Below are 21,131 nucleotides of genomic sequence, written 5' to 3'. Positions count from 1 at the left end.
AAAGATGTTTAAAAATACATATTGTTAATACCTTATATTTCATACAGCACATACCTTTTTAAAAATGCATCCATTTATAATATAAGGTTCCTTTCATAGAGACTGTTCAGTTCAATGTAATTTAAAGTAGGTATATCATTTTGGTTTGTGAAGTTATGAACATCCATTCTGCTTGAATTGTACTACACAAAAATTAGAAACTACAACTACTAAATTTAAAAGCATATCATCTCTAAAAGAAGAAATATAGTAAAAGTATCATTGTCATGAAATATCTAAAAAACAAATATTTGGCAGCAACCCTACAGCCCAAATTTACACAGGTGCTTTCTAAACAAGAGATTTAAAACCAGGATTTCTCGTACCAAGATCATCAACTGAGGGGACATTATACCTGCAAAGCATGTAGAGGGGTTTCAAGTACATATGTGGTGATTTGATTACATACACAAGTACAGCTCTCATGATACTGTGTTTAAATCCTCTATAAGTTGGTATTAGGCATATAGACATTGGTCTCCCTACAGCTTGTTCCGTGTTTGTTTGGGTTTTTTTTTCTTCATCAAAACATATTACAGGATAAGAAAACAGCAAAAATAACATGTATACTGAACTCTATTTAAATAACTGATGTCATGGGTCTTGGTCTATAATAATATTCTAGGAAGACAAAAGACATCTAAACTGTATTTCCCCATATGATCCTCCTGTTTATTGTTCATTTCTTAATGCTATAATGGTTGAATAAATCTTTTGTAGTTACTTCTGCAAATTTTCTATAGTTTTTAGTTCCAAATATGCAGATAAATTGAATATCAACTGCTTGATGTACATGACTTTCCTTAGCAAAACCAGATTAAGGCTGTTCAGTAAAAAACTACTTCATAACATGGCCCATGAATTGAAACCGTGTACCAAGTATAAATGACATGAGAGCAGTGGTCTAACATACACAACACAAACTCAAATTACTTCAAACTGGAGTTCGATCGTGACTATGATTTCCATCAAGGTAAACAAAAATGTGTACTTGATATGATGCATGAAGGGTAAAGTTTTTTCATTCCATTGTAAATGAAGAAGTAAATTAGGAACAATGGTTTATTGAGATGACAAGGTTGGTGTGTCTACTTACAGGACAGCTTTTCAACCATTGCTGGTCTCGCTCTCACGTTGCCATACTGAGTAGCATTGGAGTATGGTTGAACTAATACCAGCATATCTGTATGAAACACAATATAATCAATATCAATTACACTAGCATTTATATACACAGTGATGAGTGTTACATGCATTTATATGTACCAGTAGAAAAGGACAATATGGCTTCTGCCCTAACAGGAAAATGTAAACGTCTTGTATTTGTAAAACTGCTCCTTACAACTTTTTATTTCTCAAATAAACACTGATCTAATTGGTTGTAATTTTTATCATAATTTTTTCTTTTTTTTAATACACATATTTCTTTCCCAACATTTCCTTTCAACAATTTAACTAAAAAATATTGCAGGTAAAACATAGTCGTTTCATGCAGTGCATAGAATGGTCTAATATTTCCAAACAGTATTTATATAACATGGGTTGTCTTGGGTAAATGGGCAATTCCATAGGGTATACATATCCCACCCCTATATGATAATGTTTAATCTTCATGAAATGATTTGTATCTGTTTTCTAGTCCATACAAAAATTATCATGGCTTGAGCAGTCCATTATATGAATTTAAAAATGAAATATGGCAGTCAGGCTAAGGGGTTGATTTCTTTATAAATTGCCCAATACCATGGTAAAAGAGAGAAAGGAAGGAGGAGAGGTGAAGAGATAGAAGACAAGTGAAAAGGAGAAGGGCAAGACAGAAAGGCTAATAAAGAGGAGCATGGGAAAGAAGGGAGGATATGCAATGCATTTGTTTTAATCTACATGTGAATCATGAAGGCTAAAAACATTAAATGTGATTATTGGAAGTTGGTGTATGATATAAATTGAAGGAATACTTACCAACATGTTCCAGAATGAGATCAAGGATATCATTACTGGTTTGACTAATACTGGGGTTCTTAGCAGCGAGGTTCTGGACTAAGATAGGAATGAGATTATTGACGACAGCCTGCAAGGATTCACCAAGGCGAGGTACAATGTCTTTCATTGTTGTTAGAGCAGCTATGTTCACTTTACTGTTTGAGTCTGATAAACGAGAGATGAACTTATCAAATATCTGGGGGAAAAAAGAGGAGCAGAAAGAGAACAATCAGTCAACACTTAACCTTTCAAAATATTTTTCAATCTTGTTATTTAGCAATTGCTGATTTGGTTTTAAAAAAAAAGAGCTTGAAGTGATTACAAGAGCCAAGACAACATTCCTTCTGTAAAAGAACCATACTTATGATAGAAAATCATTTACCTAGAGTTCTAATAGAGTAATATTGCAAAGTAATTAAAAAAAAAGGTTTCAGCCTAATTGGACTCTTAGTGGTGTTCAATGTTCACTTATTGTTAGTCATATAATATCATCATGGGTATATTGTGTAGTTTTTTTTAAATAATAATAAATAGCACACTAGGTATAATACATTTTGCATAATTCATCAACAGTCACCTGGATAGTTGGATAATCTACATTCGTGACTTTTATTTACATCAACCTTGAGGCTAACCATGACTAGGCCACAAAAAACTTGTCAAAATGCATTAATCATTTTCTAAATATATTTATCATATTATTATATTGTTCTTAGAATTCTACTCTTGATCATAAGGTATGCAGGTGACTCGAAATCTATTCTGTTGCAGCGTTCATGCAGCACTAATTATCAAAATCCATTTTTAAAAAGAAATTCTGGAAAATGTCTCCTTGTTAAACTTACTCTGACTAAGCTAGCATCCACCATATCTTGATTGGTTTCACACATAGCTTGTAGTTTCTCAATGGCTTGTAACCTAGACATCCAATCAGATGCTCCTAAACCTTCACAAAGACTCTTGATAGTATCATTCTCTTCACCTCGTACTCCTCCGCTAGACCGCTTGCCTTTCTTGACTGAGCTTGGAGGGGTGCCATCCATTTCACTGCATGTAACAATGACACATAGGTTCGGAAAATGATAGGGATGGAGTGTTCACATAAAAAAAAATATTTGCAAGATAAACTTTCAGGAAGAACTCTCCTTAGATCTTACTGATAAAAGGCAGCAGGTCATTTCCATTTGAAAATGACTTGCTATGACAAACATTTCTCATACTAATATGTATGCTTCTCTTGTGTCATAAAGTACCTTGGAAAAAAGGATTGGGACTGGAAAGAATGAGCATTTCTGCCTGCTTAGTCTCAGTAAAATCTACTCTCATTTTCAGAAACATACTGATTCAAATTGAATATTGGCATACTGATTTTGCCATCAATTTAATTTCGAGTAGATGGAGAGTGGGGAAGGGGGATAAGACCCACTGATACCCTCCCCCCCCCAGCAATGTCCTAGCTAAACCAATAAAGACAGTAAATTCACACCATTTTAGACAATTCATCTCTAATCATTCCAATTAAAACTACCATATAATATGCCTGCTAACTTTACTTCTTGTCACTACTGCAAATCATTGTAAACTACACAGACTAGTTAACTTTGCACACTGATGCACAAACAGGTCAAACAAATGAAATCACATTGAGGATAACTGAAAAAAGTTCATTTACACCAAAAATGTTTATAGTTCTAAATAAAAGAGCTACTAATAAGTGATCAGAGTCTCAAAGAGACGATAGTCAAAATTTGACTGGTAGGTGAGACCTATATGTGTGGAACATAAAATTTTCCTGAAATCATTTTCCAGTATGACAAGGCCTTAGGTGAGTTGTTATAGTGACTGCAAACTTACCTATAGTCATTCCTATCCCTAGAATATGACTGAGACCCAGAGTTTGCCCGACTGTTTGGATTACTACGACGAGCTTTCGCAGATGACGTATCTGATGGGACTTCACCAAGACCCTGTGGAACAATAACAGAATAAATTAATATTTACCCAAATTTCATAAAAAGTTGCTATGATAGCAACTGTTGTTAGAATATCACCTTTCATTGGAAGAGCCAATCAAAAGGCAGACTTTTCACTGTTGCCATGGTAGTTGACATTCCAGCAAAACTTGCTATCATATCAATTTTTCATGAAATGGAGCCCAGATCTTTCAAGATCAAAATTTATGCTTTTAACATATAAATGCAAAGTTTAAAACTTGTAAAGATTTGATTAGGGTTATAGGAAATTTACTCCTGCCATGTTGAAACAGAAACAATTAGAGTATCTCCTTTACCAGAACAACAAGTCACCAGTCATGCATAAAATCATGTGTATCTTATAACACAAACCCCTTGGGGTCAATAACACAAAGCAAAGCGATTGATCATACAGTCGATTTGTACGTCTGACTGCACATTATGATCAATACAATCAATTGAAAAAAATCAGACCTACAATTGAACACTAAGCTTTGTGTAACAGGGCCTTGGTATATTATTGTCCACACTTACCTTGTTCTTAAGGTTCTCCAAGATGTCTCTGATGCTCTTTATGTTCTTAGCTGGAACATGTTTCTCAATCAATCGATCAAAGTCCTCATGATGCATCAGATTGAATAAGATTTTCCTACCATAGTACCTGTAGTCAAATACAATGAAACAAATCTTATGGGGTGTTGCAAGAAACTTGCGATCAATCGCAAGTCTATTTTTGGTCCCTAAATCAATCATATGTCTTGAAGTTAATTGCAAATTAGTGATTGATTGCCAATCTGCTCCTTGAAACAAAAAGTTTAATCTGATTTGCTACAGCTAACGTTGATCTATCAGTTATAAAATTGGAACAGAATATTTGCAATTGGATTGCAAATATTTTCTTGCAACACCCCCTTAGTCTCTTGCAAGATGTAAAAGAAGATGCATGCTGATATGGAAAGGATACAAAACAGTACTAATATTGATATTGTAAATCGTACAGAAGTACTTCCATAAGATGGTTATAAATTTGACGTATACATTATAGCTGTCATGATCAGCATTACTATTTTTATTGTCACCATCATCATCATCAACCCCACCACTACCATGACCACCATCATCGCCATCATTACTATTATCACTACTACAAATAGCATTAAGCTATATCAATAGTAGCATTTCAAAGTTCTCTGACCTTGTTTCTTGTCCATTGTCAAGGACTAACTGAGCAGTAACAGGTAATATCTTATCAGTGACGTCTTTCACTCCACTAAGAATCCTGCCTGGTCCCATACGCTCTACCACAGCATCTAGAAACACACTCGTTGTCTTGCGGACCGTTGAGCTCTTATGACTAAAATGAAAAAAAATTAACAGATTAATAATTTTGACTTCCTTAAATATGTATTTTGATTTTAAACCTTTGAAAAAATCTTTGAATTCTACTGCTGTCATTTATTTCTTCCGTTCTATCTGTCTATTTATCTATCTATCTATTTCTCAGTTTTGTTTGAGTTATGTTTATTATGTTTATGTTGAACTTACTTTGTGTTATCTTTCTGTTTTGTTGTAATGATTTGTATATACGGACTTGCTGAAAAAAGTCTAACGGCTAAGAGCAACTTTTTTTTCCCCGTACGATTGTATGTACGGACTTGCAGAAAAACACTCTTACGGCTAAGAGTAATTTTTTTTATCCCGTACGATTTGTATATGGACTTGCTGAAAAACAGTCTAACGGCTAAGAGCAAGTTTTTTTTATTCCGTATTAAAATAACTAAAACAAACAAGCACTGAAATGTGCGTGTGTGTTTTAAATACATACAAGTGTTTGAATCATTTCCAAATAAATATCCTTTTAAATTCATTATCAAAATATTTTACTTATTGGGCCTGAAAAGAAATCAAAACATGTTGAAGCGCTATATGTGCTTTACAAAATAGAACTTGAAGAAGCCTGAAATGCAAAATAGTCATGGCCTGAAATCAAACAATATACTGAAGACTGGCTTCACTTGAGAGCTAGTGCCTTACAAATAACTTATATATTATCATTGTCATTATTTTTGCATTATCTTTAACTACTGGTGGAGAAAAATACAAGAAAAAATAATCCAAATACATTATAATTGCAATGATTGGTGTGTACCTAGCCCCTGCTGTTATCAATGATCCTAACACTCTCTGTGGGTTTGCATTCTTTACCATGGCTTCTAATGTTTTATCAACATCTTCTCGAATGAAACCATTACTCTCACCAGCCTTGGGTAGCAAGATTCTACAGATCTGATCCAAATCCTGACAAGAAAAATACATCAAAGAAATAAATGCATGAATCTATTAGAACCAATTGAAAGAATATTGATCTAATGTTGAACAGAGGATTGAGTACAAGATTACTTTGCTTGTGAACCATGTAATGTGAAAGGATTGATTACTTATAAAAGAAAAAAATAATACACTGTATTCTTAATTTTTGTAAGTACATAATCCTTCATTCATTCCTGAAGTGGGACATACCACAAGATAATGCACAAAAAAAATGTCTTTCCTCAAAAAAGACGGAATATGGTTACAAGTACATTTACTCTTGACCCTTTTACAGAAAGGATACAATCAATTGTAGGATTTATCTTATTTCTCTTAATATTTAAGACACTCACAAATAATGTACTAAATATGCAATTGAATGTAAGCATGATTGCATTACTTCATGTTAAGGGCCCTAATCAAACCATTTTCAATTAATAGAAATACTACCAGCTCATGAAAATTTTAATTCACTTTAAGCCGAATAAAAGCTGCACATTTTGTCATATCTTGATTACCAAAACAAAGTGTCTATTCGTAACAATTTTTTTTTAAATTACTAATTGGCCTATTAATGAAGTCATTATTGTATGTAATGTAGTAATGGAAACTGTGAGATGATAAGAAGTGTCATATCTCTAATTGAGTCGCAAGAGAAATCATTTAACAACCAATATAACACCCAATATCAGTAGACAGAAGAGAAGTAGAAAAAAATATAGGCATTTTCACTGCTTACCAGCCAAGTACTTTCTGAGATGGTGACTCTCCTCAACAAATATTTGCTTGTAAGCAGTAAAAATATAAGAATCATATGTATTTTTGCAGCTTTTCATTGTTATATAACTCATCCTTTTTTTATTTTGAAGCAGAAAATTGTATTGTGCTTGCTTGATTTTTCGCTATTCATTCACATCAACTTGATGATATCGTGGATTAGGCCTTCAAACAGTTTCCATACATACCTTATCCATGCTGGTTTTACATGATTGGAACATTTCCCCAAGTGTTGATATGGCAACCCTGGCCACTGATGATCTCAGATTCTTAACCTCATTTAGAACAGCCACCACCATTGCATGCAGCTGACCTCCTAATTCATTGCTATGGAAACAAGCAAGCCGCTGAATGATGAACAAACCATCTAATTTGATTTCCCTAAGGAGATAGATTAAAAAACAAAAAATAGAAGATTAATAGTATTAGAAAGCCATTAAAAAAAGTAATTTAGAAGCAATTTGATGATTAGTGAGACAATTACTATTGCAGCAATGAAGGAGAACAGTAATATTCAATATTGAGATAATAAATATGATATCAAATTCTCATTATTCATTTCATATCACATTAAAAACCAATCAGTAAATTAGAAGATATCATTTCATTTATCAATTCATTACCAAGTTGACTCTTTAAAGGATATATTCATGAAACATTATCAATTACGTTCAAATGGAAAAAATATACAAATGCAATTCTAAGAATATCATTAAGCTTGGTCTATAATCCTCTTTTCAGTGGCAAAAAATCTCTAAAATATGATAAAGGTATCATTTTTTTCCAACAGTTTAAAAAAAAATGTTTCCCAATATAACAGCAAAAAACAAATAAGACTCTCTTCCCACTCATTGCAAACACTTTATTTATCTATTTACAATTGATCTATTTACAAATAAGAGGAAAACCAATGCATTTCCTCTGTATTGATAAGAGAATGTCTTCAGAAATTAAATGATATACTTTTCTTATATTGAGCATGTTACACAATTTTATATAATGTGGGGCAGAATGGAAGGTATCTTACCAGTCATCATGACCCATGAATCTCAGAGAATCTTTGATAGCTACATCTACATTATGAACTGGTTTCATTTCTCTGCTTTGAGCATCATCTCTTGGTGGTGACGTCACAGTTTGAGGTGGTGCACTGGAATTCTTGGTCACAGATATACTATTCAGGGGAAAAATATTGTGATTTGTTACATCATTTAAATACATTGAGAATACATATCTTCTATCATTTAGTCTGGTATTTTAATAAACAGAAACAAAATCAGTAGCCAAGTAGTCACAATCCTGAAAATGGCAATGTGAGACAAAAAAGTCAAAGCCACATTTTTTCTATCAAAACTGGCATTCAGAAAATTCAGATACATACACTTTGGATAGATATGCAATACTGAAAGAAAAGCAACGATGTTGACAATTTGATGAAGAAAATGTGATCAATTAGGGATTGAAATTATTTTGTTATGAATGGAATACCCATAAAAATAAGTGAAACGTAGACAACAAAAAACAGCATCAATACTGCTCTAAGAAAAGTGTATTCTAAAATGAAATAATAGAACAAAATGTTATCGTTTCCCCTCTAAAACATCAGCTAGAATTGAACAAGCCCTTGATGCTTACCCACTACTCTTCTTCTTAGGTGGTGTAGCAGCTGGAGGTTTAGATATTACTCTGTTTGTGGGACTAGGTCTACTGTTATCTAATGGGGCTCCATTGATTGCAAGATCTGTTGTGAAGACAAATAAAATCATAATTTTAAAGAATAATTCCACTCTTTTAAGCAATCTACATCCAGCATATTAATTCAGCTTAATAAGTGAAAAAATAGAAGCCTTTTGTAACTTGTATAATAAAAAGTAATTGCATAAATGGCAAAAGGGTATTTATAAAATGATATGAATCATTATCACTTTCAATTTAATTTTTATGATCTTAATCAAAGATGATAACTTTTGCATGAATTCCCATGTTCAACTGAACAAAAATTGAATAACAATTTCCCCCCCAAAACAGACATATTTGTATATTATATTTGAAGTGATTTTATAAAGTCAAATATTTTGGATGATACTATCGTGTAGAGGAAGCTCATCCCTTGAACACCTAACAAGATGGAAAATGCGCTATATAAATCCTATATTATCATTATCTTATCCCCTGTGTACTTGGGAATTTATTTTACTTTTTTTCAACATTAACCCCAATTTAATCATACACATCAAATATAGTAAAATATATTTACTTTTCCCATTTCAAGACTGGAGCAAAATTCTCTTACTTCTCAACAAATCACAAAAATGAGCCAGTTTTTGTTTCCATATTATCTCATGAAAAACCATATAGCAGGGTGCTACATAAGCGCTTGCCCGATTGCCCAGGGCAAGTAAAACTTAGACTCGGGCAAGTGTTATGAAGTAAAGACCAAAACTACTTGCCCAAATTGGGCAAGCAAAATTCTCACAGTAGAATGACCAAAATTAGGGTCGATATGATATGATATTGACCCTTATTTTGGTCATGGCAGGCAATATAAAATCACATTGGAAAAAGAAATGCAATAACAAGGTAGATCAGTTCATGTCAAAAGAGAGAAAAAGGTAAATGGTTTAAATAACCGCAAAACTTTAGTTTGAACAGGTAAAACTTTTTTTCATGGATTTTTTCAGGCAAGTGAAATAGATTTTGGGGCAAGTATATTCCAATGATTTAAAAAGTTACATGCCTGATTGGGCAAGTGCTTCTAAAAAGTTATATAGCACCCTGCATATAGTGTCCAAATGATCTACCCATGTATTTCAAATTTTGTATCAACATTTAAGTCATTAAAATAAGCAACACTGTGCATTTCAGAATAATGGCATGAGATGTTGAATGGAACATCATATCCAACCCCCAGTCCTATAAAGTGTTAAGCCAAAGTAACAGGGATCAATGACTAAGCTATCTTATGAAGATATGAACTCACCACCTCCATCATCATGATCCATGGTTCCCTCTAACTCAAGCTGCTTAAGTTTCTCCCTCTGTCTCTCTCTAGCCTTGACTTGCTGCTCCTCCCTTATCCTCTCTCTTTCTGCCTTCTGTCGTTCCCTTTCTTCTCGTTCAGCCCTTTGACGTTCTCTGTCTTCCCGTAACCTCTCTTCTCGTTCTCTCTTCTGCTCCTCTCTCTCTCTCATTCTCTCCTCTCTCTGGCGCTCTCTCTCCTCCTACAAACAAGATATTGCACATGGTTAGTCCAAAAGCTTGTCAATATGATTAGATGAGCATTTTATCCTTAATGACATTTTGTAGATACTATTTAATATTGATAGCTGTCATACTGGAGCTCTAATTCACACATATACAGATACATCATTGTCTTTGATGTTCAACTAACATAAAGAGCTCTGTTCTCATTAGAGTAGACATAATATGACATTTCCTGCATGATATCACTATTGTGTAGTTATGATTTAAAAACAGGGAGGATCAACATTTTCTTCCGTTTACTATCTAACTTCTTTAACTTTGATCCCTTCCTTTATCTCCTTCTTTCTGAATATCTCTTTCTCGATCCTAGAAATATGCAAAGACATATGAATGTAGTTTTTATAGTTTTAATTGTATCATAAGATAAATGTTTTAAAGAATATAGTACATCATTTATTCTACACATTTAAACATTGTACTGTAAAATGAAATTAAATATTGCATCTCCAAACCTATTGAACTTTTTCTATTCTTCCTTCCATAACCAACAGATAAAATATACATGTGAGCAATTAGCAAATAACCACTGTCAATTCTAGTTTTGCACGTTACCTAAAAAAGAATTAGTCTAAAAACAATTATCCTCCAAATCTCAAATACCTTAAATCGTTCCTTCTCTCTCTGGTGTTTTTCATAATCCAATCGCTGCTGTTCCCTTTCACGTTCCTGCATCTCTTTCCTTTGGGACGCTATTTCCTTCTGTAGGTGTTGTCTCTCTGCTTCCCGAACCCGTCTCTCCTCATCAGCACGTTCCTTCTCTGCCTTACGTTCAGCCTTGCGCAGCTCAATCTCTTCCTTCTTCTCAATCTGCTTTCTCGCCATTCTATCCATTGTTGCTTTGGAGAGGGAGATAGACAGGTCCTGCTGGGAATAACGAGATATGTTATATAATATTATATAACAATAGCATGCTGTTCAGTCCTGAAGCACATCCTAGCTCAAAATGAACATATTGATCAGGTTCTGATAATAATTGCATGACTCTTGGTAAACAATCTCTCCTCCAAATTTTTTTTACAGTGCCTGATCAATTCTATATTAGCACTAGATTAGGAATCAAGGATTTGTCTGGGCAAATAATGAGTATATTTGTTAACTTCATTATGAAAACAAATGAACAAGAAAAATCAGCTGATGACCGGTATTAACATTAATCTATTTTCAGTATAATTGAATCAGGAACAATATCTTTATATTGAAAGCAACATACCACTTCCAGCATGAATTCAATCAACCTGTAACTAGGACTCATCCATTATTTGACTCATATAATCTAAGCAAATTTTTTTGCAGCTATCTACACCAGTCACACCACAAATATGTTGCTGAATAAGAAAGTGATACAGTATGCGTCAAAAGAATTAGATTTTCTGATTGTAAAAAAAGGAAATTCATAAAATATTTTCCATCATTTTATCAAAAGTCTGGATCCAGACTAAGGATACAGTACATGGACCTTCGGGAGACTATCAACAGTGCATGACTTCATGGAAGGATAATTTCCTTTTAATGCATTTCTGCCTCAAGAGAAAGGTGGACAGCAAACTAAAATACAATTCTAAGGAACGAGTCAACAACTAAAATATACTTTAAATTCTCAGCTATGTTTTCAATCGTATGATAATTTTATTTCCTTTCTTCAGATCAGATGGACAGAGTGTTCATTGTATAATGTTGTTCTTATTCACTTTTAGCTTGGATCTTTAAGGGACATCCAACCAAAAATCATAAGTTGTTTTACATGTACAAAATTAGAGAAGCAATTCAGTGAGAGTTTGAACAAAAATTGGACAAGAAGAAAATCATGCATGTTTAAAAGTTGTGAAATTTTAATCTGTATAATCATAGGGTTTCAAATTGGCCAAAAAGGTGATGTCATTGTGAATATGAGTAGGGATAATTATAATTTTCCTCCAATACATAAAAATTACTAAAATATCATCTTTTCAAAGACTTACTTTGCAGCATGATACTTTCTATTATCAGGGCATTTCAACACATGCATTTGGTGTTATATTTTGATAATGCCAAAGATAAAGGTGCTTAAGAGTAAACCACAAATTTTAAGTTTCAAATCTACACTGTCCATTTTTACATAGATGGCATGCATGCTTATGTTTACAGTAAGAAAATGCCCACCCTTCATGTACTGTAAACAAGGTCTATTTTATCAATTTAATATCATTATCAGAGAAAATATGCAGGAATGATGAGAAGACTCACATTTTCTTCCGGACTGTCCTCATCATGTCGTACTGGGAGACCAATAACCTCAGGTAAAGCACCATCTTCATGACTTTCTTTTCTCCTCATTGTTTTCTCTCCACCATTAGTTCGTGGGTACTCTACTATATTAGCATCGTTACCCAAAATACCTGGAAAACACAAAGCATTTAAGCACATTTGAGATCACTTTTATTCACTTACAGTAAAAGAAAATGCTAGATTAAAAGGAGAAAGTCAAATAAAAACGGCATTAGAAAGATAACTTGTCCTATTCCCATGCAAAATGAATTTGTTAATTCGAATTTTTCTTAATGGAATATAGGAGCCAAAACTGACTCTCTACCTCTTAACATCAAGCATTGTACAGTGCTGGATAGTGCAAGGTAGAAATGAGAAATTTCATTGACTCAGCTCTCTGGACAATCAATATGTTTCTATTGTCCACTCAAGTGAAGATCTTTTGAGGTAATCACAGAGTAATCTCATTAAAACTGCCCACTCATACAAGAATAATTACAGCGAATCTCATTATCAGCTACATCTAAGGTCCATGGAATGATAACAAATAAATAAACTAATTTCACAGAGAAGAGGGTCCAAGATTCATGCAAACCTGGCTTAGATACTTTCTATGGTAGATTATTATTTTACACAATATCACTCTCTCTTATACCACTTTAGCAGATGTACTTGCATTATGAATGAAATACGCTAGCACTAATTTGATTTTGAGAAAACTAGAGTACATGTAACAGAAGCCTTTTGACGGAAGTTAGATAAATTGACAACCCATTTAACAATCATTTCAGCTTATCGAGTCGGCAAAACTTTGTTGGCAGACAATCATAAAGTACCAGTGGGTGTCTTGCATGTGACGTAATAAGAATGATACAATACGCAATAGGAATGATCTCATGCGTACTTTGCATTCTTGGAAAGTGCATCTCATCCCCATTCAAATGTGTGCACAAAATCAATGCTAATGAGTTGAAATTGACTGCACTGATAGCTCTCATCTATCACATTAAGGACACATATAGTCCATTAACTAATGTGCTAGATTGCTTAAATAGATGTTAATAGCCATTTGTCTCAATTATCATCATAGTTGACATCAGAGTAGCAAAGTAGTGACAGAGAGGCTTCTCTGATAAAGGGAGAGAAAGAATGTTGGCATGTGAGAATGTGCCATTTTTCTTCTTTTCAGGATATTAAAGTTTCAAAAGAAAGGAAAAGGAAAGGAAGCAACTATAATGGTCATAAGTATTAATAATTTAATAAAAAAATATTTGTAATATAAATAAATATTTTCTTAGGGTAATCATATGTACCAATTTCATTTGAATAAAAATAGTATGGGTAAGTATTTGGCATGTGATGGGAAAGCAAAATAATGTATCATAATTTAACATTGTAATCCAAATTATTTTTAGTTACAAATTTAGATTCAAAACCCTACAATTAATGGCACCATTACATTAACTACAGCATTTTAAATTGGATAAAGTTATTCATTTATTCACAAAACCATCACAGATTTCAAAAGTTGGAAATATTACATTTGGCAGATTACTATTAATGTGTAAAAATATCTTATAGCAATCCTGAACTGAGTTTTGTCAAAAAACTGCTATGTGTACAATAATGGCATTGGCCAAATTCACCTCCGTAGAAGAATATTTATTACAATTTTATGATTACTAGAAGTATATAATGTCTGTTATTTAAGTTAAAAACTAGAATAAGCGAATTAATTACATGAACATCACAAACATGCAGTAGTGATGGAGATTCTGACCTTACACATGGTGGGTGTAAAAACTAATCACTGGATGGCAATGACAAACCTACATTCAAAATAATTTGACCATAATGATGGGACAATAGCAAAATGGAGTACTTATCATATTCGCAGAAGCTTACATGTATGCGTACGAGTTAGTCGCTTCATATCATATTTTCAATTAAACTTCTCTTGAAATCCTAGTGCACTAAAAATGACAGAACCATGATCTATTGCATTGTAATCAAATTCACAGCTTTGAAAGCTAAAAAGGGCATGGTATTAAAAAGGTCAGAATACAAATTAAAAAGATAATTTTAATGAATATATTTGTGGGGGCATTGTAGTCTAGTGGTTATGCCTCTCATTCCCAGCCATGGCATGTAAACCTTCAGCAAGAAATTTACCCACATTGTGCTGTACTGAACCCAGGTGAGGTGGCTGGGTACCCGGTAGGAAGAAATTCCTTGAATGCTTCAGCGCCAATATGGCAGCACAGCTAAAGCCGGGTAATAATAGCAGCGCTTTTTAAATCCAGCTATTATTATTCAACATAAAAGTAATTCTACAATCTGTCAGTCAGTAACCCTGTCTTTAAGGCTAGCACTAACAGATATATGCTGTAATGCATTACATATTTTTGTAATAATAAGTAAATGGAAATAGAATCTTTAAATGTGAAAGTGAATAAAAGAATTATCAGTAAATAAAATCAATTTTACAATTATGAGAGTAAGTATCTTTATTGTGAAATTCTTACCTTTGCCAATAACCATAGCAAAGTCCTCTCCTACCAAAGCCCCATTATCATCCAGATCAACTCCACCAGGATGTTGTAATGATGCCATTGATAGAGGAGAAAGAATAGAACCTGAGAATACAAATAATGATAATAATAACAATTACAACAATAAAAACAATAATCAACAATGAGTTATTGTGGACAGAATAATGTCAGTCTCTCAATGCAAAGGCCCAACAATGAATGCATTTTCCTCAGAAAATAAATTTGTTTTAAATTGAAAGAAGAGAGGATTTTCTCCAAGTCATTGAGTACTTTTCATTCATGAAGATTGGTTTGGTGGATGCAGACAAGAGGATCTTAAGAAATTAGAGAGAATAGCCAATCATCAGGAAAGATAACTGGTGAAGTGGTAAATCTGATGTAAATGCGTAAATGCGATTCTGAATTAGAGTATCAAATCCTTGAAAATAGAATGATTTTCCTTCTTCTTGTGCTACAGAATGCAACCAAGAAGGCGGTACAGATCAATGGGGGCTTGAACTTATCGCTACCTTATTTCTTTTTGTTTCACTCTCCATCCAAAATTACAAATGAACAGCTTTATTCATTTTGAATTTTGATAAAGCTTTTATCTTCCCACTTAAGTGGTCATCTTTTCCATCATGTCCACAACCTTAATAAAAAATCAATTGAGTTTAACCATTTTTTGAAACTCTATACATATATGTATCACGGCCAAAAGAGAAAATATGTTATCAAGCCTTAATTCTAAAATCTTTTTCATATTCAATTATCAGAAATATGCCATTATTACTTATTCAATTTATCAAAAAAGTTACAAGCCAATTACTATCTCACAAATTAATCCAAAACCTTTTATTTTATATATATTTAATGTGTATTTGAAGTTACCATTTTCTTTATCAATAACGCATGTACTATGCATCTTCTCTGTCCTCAGATTTAGAATGGACCTATTAAAGATGGACGCTCATCGATTAGTTAATAAATTCAATAACATGTGTCCGTCATTATGCTCTGAATAACATTCTCTTCATATTTGTCTCCTTTGATCCTCTCTTCTGCGGTCAGTTAGGCCATGAGTTGAAAGAAGCAGTTCATGATCAGACATTAATATTGCACAAACTATATGCGCAAAAGATGATATATCACTTAAATCCTGGAAAGTCGATGTGCAGTTCGAGTTTACCTTTGGGTATTTTAGCTCGATGTGTTTTATTTGGGAAAATGACTGGATATTTTAAGATAAGAGACAATATTGTGATTGATTGTTGATTGTTTATAATCCCTTTGTTTCCAAGTTTCCACCTAATATTCCAGAGATACAAAGCACATAGCATGTAGAGATTGTGTATTTTTCAATGTTATCAAGGTCATTATGTGTGTGCATATGGCATCATCATGGTTGAATCAATGACCCGTCAATCTGAAAACAAAATGGTCAAGTTGAAGCTACATGTAAGGATGACTCTCACTTCCAGCCATTTTTTTACATTCAGTATTATGACATGCATAGAATTATTATTTTTTAAATGCATAAACAAGAGTATAAAACTTGCTCAGTGCAATATAGATGTACATAATGCATTTCTTGTTAAGTTGTGTTGATATTGATTGTTTAATCAATTTCTTTAGTTTTCTGATTTTCCTAAATTCTCTTCTTTATTTTTTTTATATTCTATTTTTTATGGGGGAGGGGGGTTGGGTGACTTAAATCCTTACATCATTATTTCAATTTCTCAAATAAGAAACAACTCCATCAATTTCATTTTATCTTGCTAATACTTTAGAAATCAAAAGTGGGTGATGAGAAAAAAACCCTAATGATCTATAAATTAAAAATGTATTTGCCAGAAATTTATGTCAGACCACTAAGCAGCCGTTAACAATGATGAAAAATACAGTTTGTCAAATGCAAATATAATTGTTAATGGTTTCCATGGATTCCTCACTCATGGCCAAAGTAATCAACACTGTGAACACTATCAATATCAACTAATAGTCTGATTTCTATATCATATGTCCACCATGAATAATTTATGATCCACCATATCAATACACATCACATGTACATATGCACGTACACGCATGCCCATATCTCTCACTCATACAGTTAACAAGATATATGCTGAAATGTGAAGCAATCATATTCAATCATACCTAAACACATGTGTACACATGTGTGTCCTACTTCAATGCAATGTGTATTCTTAAATGTTTCAAATATACATGTACTAATTAATTAATCTTCAAGCTTAAATATCTACTTCTGGTAAATGACCAAAAAGTACATATCACTACTCTAATTCATTACTAAATCATATGAATGTGTATGCTCTAAAACAATATAAAAGGTGTGAACAAAAATAAGTTCTAATCGATTAATTCTAGAAATTCCACATTAACAACTTTTGTTTGATCGGGTGCCAAGTCATTTTTTTAATAAATATAAAACCTCTTCTCAATCATGGAATGGAGTGGACTGATAATTTGAGGATACAATCTCTTTATGTAAATGGAGCTTTCTTGATACCAAATAATTAATTTTTTTTAGGTTAATGCTAATAATGATAAAGACATTACATGTATACAAAAAATAATACAGTTGAAAAAGATTGGCCTCTACAAAAATATGATACTCGAGCACAATTCACATTATTGTCTCTTTCACTAAAGTTTAAACAGGCTTTTAATCACAGTAATACTTTTTGTCTGTTATGCTCTATATTCCTTCACACTATTTCTCCCTTTCTTTATCCTTCTCCCCTTTCCTCTCCTCCCCTTCCCCTCTTCCCATCCCTCTAACCGTGTTTCTCCCCCTATCCAGAGCTGCCAACCTTGTGCAAGCAAAAAAAGGAATCGTTCTGGCCAAAAAAAGGAATTTCCAACAAAAAAAAAGGAATATGTAAAAACGAACCTTAAAACCACACGCGACAAATATCCAATGCAAAAAGTATGTATGCAGTGAACAATAAAAAAAAAAATCTCTAGGCCTAGTCTGGGCTAAGTAACCTAGTGTTACAAATTGGACCCTTAGTCTTGGGCCTGTTTTGACAAAATCTACCAACTTAAATTAAGTCAGTAGCAGGGCTCGAATTAAGAATTGAGAGGGGAAAGGCCATTTTTAAAAGGGCACTTTCAGCTTGGGGCAACCGGCAAAGTGGCCTTGGATGCCCCAAAATTTCAAGGGGCATCAACGCCATGCTTAAGGGCATGAAGGCCACTTTTATTCTAGTCAAAAGGGCACCAAGGCAATTTTTTCAAAAAGACAAGTAGGACTTTAATTTTGTAGTGCAACCTACTCTGGCACTTCCTTACATGCCTTATGATGCTTATCAGAGTAAAGATCTGTCGAGAAAAATTCTTTCAGGGGCACCAAAATCAGTTCTGGTGAACATTTTTAGGGCTCCGTTTTTCTCGGGCTACCTTTCCACTTTTAAAATAATACATTGTTTTGTGTTGAGTTTCCTGACAAACTACCAAATTGTAGACTAAGAGAAATAAAAAAAAGTTCACATAAATTCAGACTTCTCTTCCCAAGTAACATTGTGTTTGCCAAACAGTACCCTTTAAAATTAAAGTGTCATAAAATGGAAGTACATATGTAACATTCCACAAATATAAAAAAATTATTCATAAATCAATCTAATCTAAAATTCAAATAGATCTAGAAGTTTAAATCATTCCACAAAAGTCCCATCGTAGATCACTTCACGATGTACACAGCTCAGCCTCAATCACACTGCACGCACACTCAATCATCCCCAGCAGTGACAGCACTATAGAGCAGACATCTAGGCCGCCAGAACCGGGGAAGAAATCTTCCCATTCCTGCTAAACTGAATGCTACAGTGCCGACTTTTTTAAAGAATTCCAAAAGCAGTAGGACATCTCTCTAGTATAAATCATGTGAAACTATCAATAAATGTTGAATATCACCCAGAATTAGTACTTCAGGGGACAATGAAGAGCTTTCCAGGTCTTTTCAAGCCGAATTTATCGTATTTGTTTGATACGAGTTGATGAATATTAACCAGACAGAGTGTTGGCCCGTACGTAAAGACAACGTATTAGCAGTTGCGTTAGATCTATCATTCGGCAGAAATCCGATTTTCGGATCGTTTTTTTTTTTTATAAAACATCACTTTATAGGAAAGAAATTACATGCAAATTTAAGATAAGATATATAAAATTCAGAAATATCGTACCTTAGACCGCAGTTACTGCTATTTCCTTTCAAATGATGATCAAAACATAATCATCCTCGATCCTTTCGTTGGTCATCGTAAGTTGCCATCTTGGATGACGTCATCATCCTTACAGACGTATTTACCAGTCGCTATACATCGCGATTCGTGCCATGCATGCCGCTCGCATGTTCAACTATAAACGTATGTACGCGCGCGCTATCACATTATTAAAGTGCGTTGGAAAACCGGCCGGCGGGCGACTACGCACGCGCAAGTACCAGGCTCATCTCGGGCTCAACACGCACTACACATACATACAATTATGTACACACATTATCAAAATTGTCAAAAAACGTAATTTGAAAAGAAAAACCATAATGCCGTAATTTGAATGAAAAAACGTAATGATTACGGCAAAAACGTAATGGTTGGCAGCTCTGCCTATCCATTCCCTTTTTTCTACTACTCCTCTCCCTCTTTGTCTTATCATCTCTCTCCATGGTTTCTTCTATCTCATATCAACTCTTTGTCTCTCTCCAGGTGTGGATCCAAGGGGGTCCGAGCCGGCCCCGGACCCCCCTTATTTTTTGGCAACCCCCCAAAAAGTGTCCTTTTTAACTTGAAACGCTTAAAAACAGAAAGGAAAGTAAGAAAGAGGTATTATACCCATGTTTAATTTACGGCCTCGTAACTGCCGGCCCGACCCCCATATAGGCCTACTCGCAGTGGCATTGCATTCTGTCATGTACCCAAACCACGCTACAGCACCTGCGCGCCTATCAAAGACATTCTCCTGCACATGGGTTTCCTACACGCCATCATCAGCCGAGTAGCTCTGCACAGTAGGTAGGATTAGGTTTACTATGTGCTAAACTAGGCCGTAAGACAAAGACATACTACTGCCCGGGCTACTGCCTGATTTCAACATGGCAGAAAAAAGGAAGCAACAGCTCAAACTTTTCATGGTAGTTTATGAAAAAAATTCAGCTTGCGATTTGCGCTCGCATTAATTGTTAAAAATATATCATAAGGCTTATTAGATTAATAAATAAGACAATAACATTTTCATGATTTACAAAACATGAATAGTGTCCCGTGTTTAGGTCTGAATCCTGTTCAAAATTACAACAAGTGGAACGCCTCTGGCAGTCTCGCCTGCATTACGCGATTTAATATAGCAGCAGCGCTAACTTTGAAAACTACCATAAAATAATCATTCACAAAAACATCATTCATATAATGACATAATACCACGTTCATTGACCATAAATGACATTTGAACGGTGACTTAAGACTTGTCAACCCATGTCCACATTTCATTCACTCTATCCATAAACTTTCAAATTTATGATGGCAATTCAACAATTACCCCAACATGGCCTAAGTTTATTGACCTTAACTGACCTTTGACCTTGGTTTTGTGACCTGAAACTCACAGGGGATGTTCAGTGATACTTGATTACTCTTATATCCCAAGTTTTATGAACTAGATCCATAAACTTTCAGAGTTAGGATGGTAATTCAACAAATACCCCTAACACGGCCAAAGTTCATTGACCTTTAATGAACTTTGACCATGGTCATGTGACCTGAAACTCGTACAGGATGCTCAGTGATACTTGATTACTCTTATGTCCAAGTTTTATGAACTAGATCCATAAACTTTCAGAGTTAGGAAGGTAATTTAACAAATACCCCCAACACGGCCAAAACTCTTTGACCTTAAATGACCATTGACCATGGTCATGTGACCTGAAACTCGCACAGGATATTCAGTGGAATTTGATTAACCTAATGTCCAAGTTTCATGAACTAGATCCGTA

At 33.9% G+C, this 21,131-nt stretch overlaps 1 protein-coding gene across 1 annotated transcript in view; it reads right to left on the bottom strand.

The window, feature by feature from the left end:
* LOC129265540 (TOG array regulator of axonemal microtubules protein 1-like) overlaps nt 1-21,131 on the bottom strand; it is a 64,672-nt gene that overhangs the window by 1,204 nt on the left and 42,337 nt on the right. The window contains exons 9-22 of the mRNA XM_064101358.1: nt 15,113-15,223; nt 12,567-12,718; nt 10,944-11,207; nt 10,060-10,300; nt 8,715-8,820; nt 8,107-8,253; nt 7,268-7,460; nt 6,142-6,290; nt 5,188-5,346; nt 4,527-4,653; nt 3,874-3,986; nt 2,865-3,066; nt 1,999-2,215; nt 1,136-1,222 (exon numbers count right to left, since the gene is read on the bottom strand). Coding sequence (XP_063957428.1) covers nt 1,136-1,222; nt 1,999-2,215; nt 2,865-3,066; nt 3,874-3,986; nt 4,527-4,653; nt 5,188-5,346; nt 6,142-6,290; nt 7,268-7,460; nt 8,107-8,253; nt 8,715-8,820; nt 10,060-10,300; nt 10,944-11,207; nt 12,567-12,718; nt 15,113-15,223 — 2,268 coding nt within the window. The remainder of the gene's footprint in view (nt 1-1,135; nt 1,223-1,998; nt 2,216-2,864; nt 3,067-3,873; nt 3,987-4,526; nt 4,654-5,187; nt 5,347-6,141; nt 6,291-7,267; nt 7,461-8,106; nt 8,254-8,714; nt 8,821-10,059; nt 10,301-10,943; nt 11,208-12,566; nt 12,719-15,112; nt 15,224-21,131) is intronic.

This window comes from Lytechinus pictus, chromosome 7, assembly GCF_037042905.1.
Source record: "Lytechinus pictus isolate F3 Inbred chromosome 7, Lp3.0, whole genome shotgun sequence".
Classification (NCBI taxonomy): Eukaryota; Metazoa; Echinodermata; class Echinoidea; order Temnopleuroida; family Toxopneustidae; genus Lytechinus; species Lytechinus pictus.
This window is presented reverse-complemented; position numbering and strand designations above follow the sequence as displayed.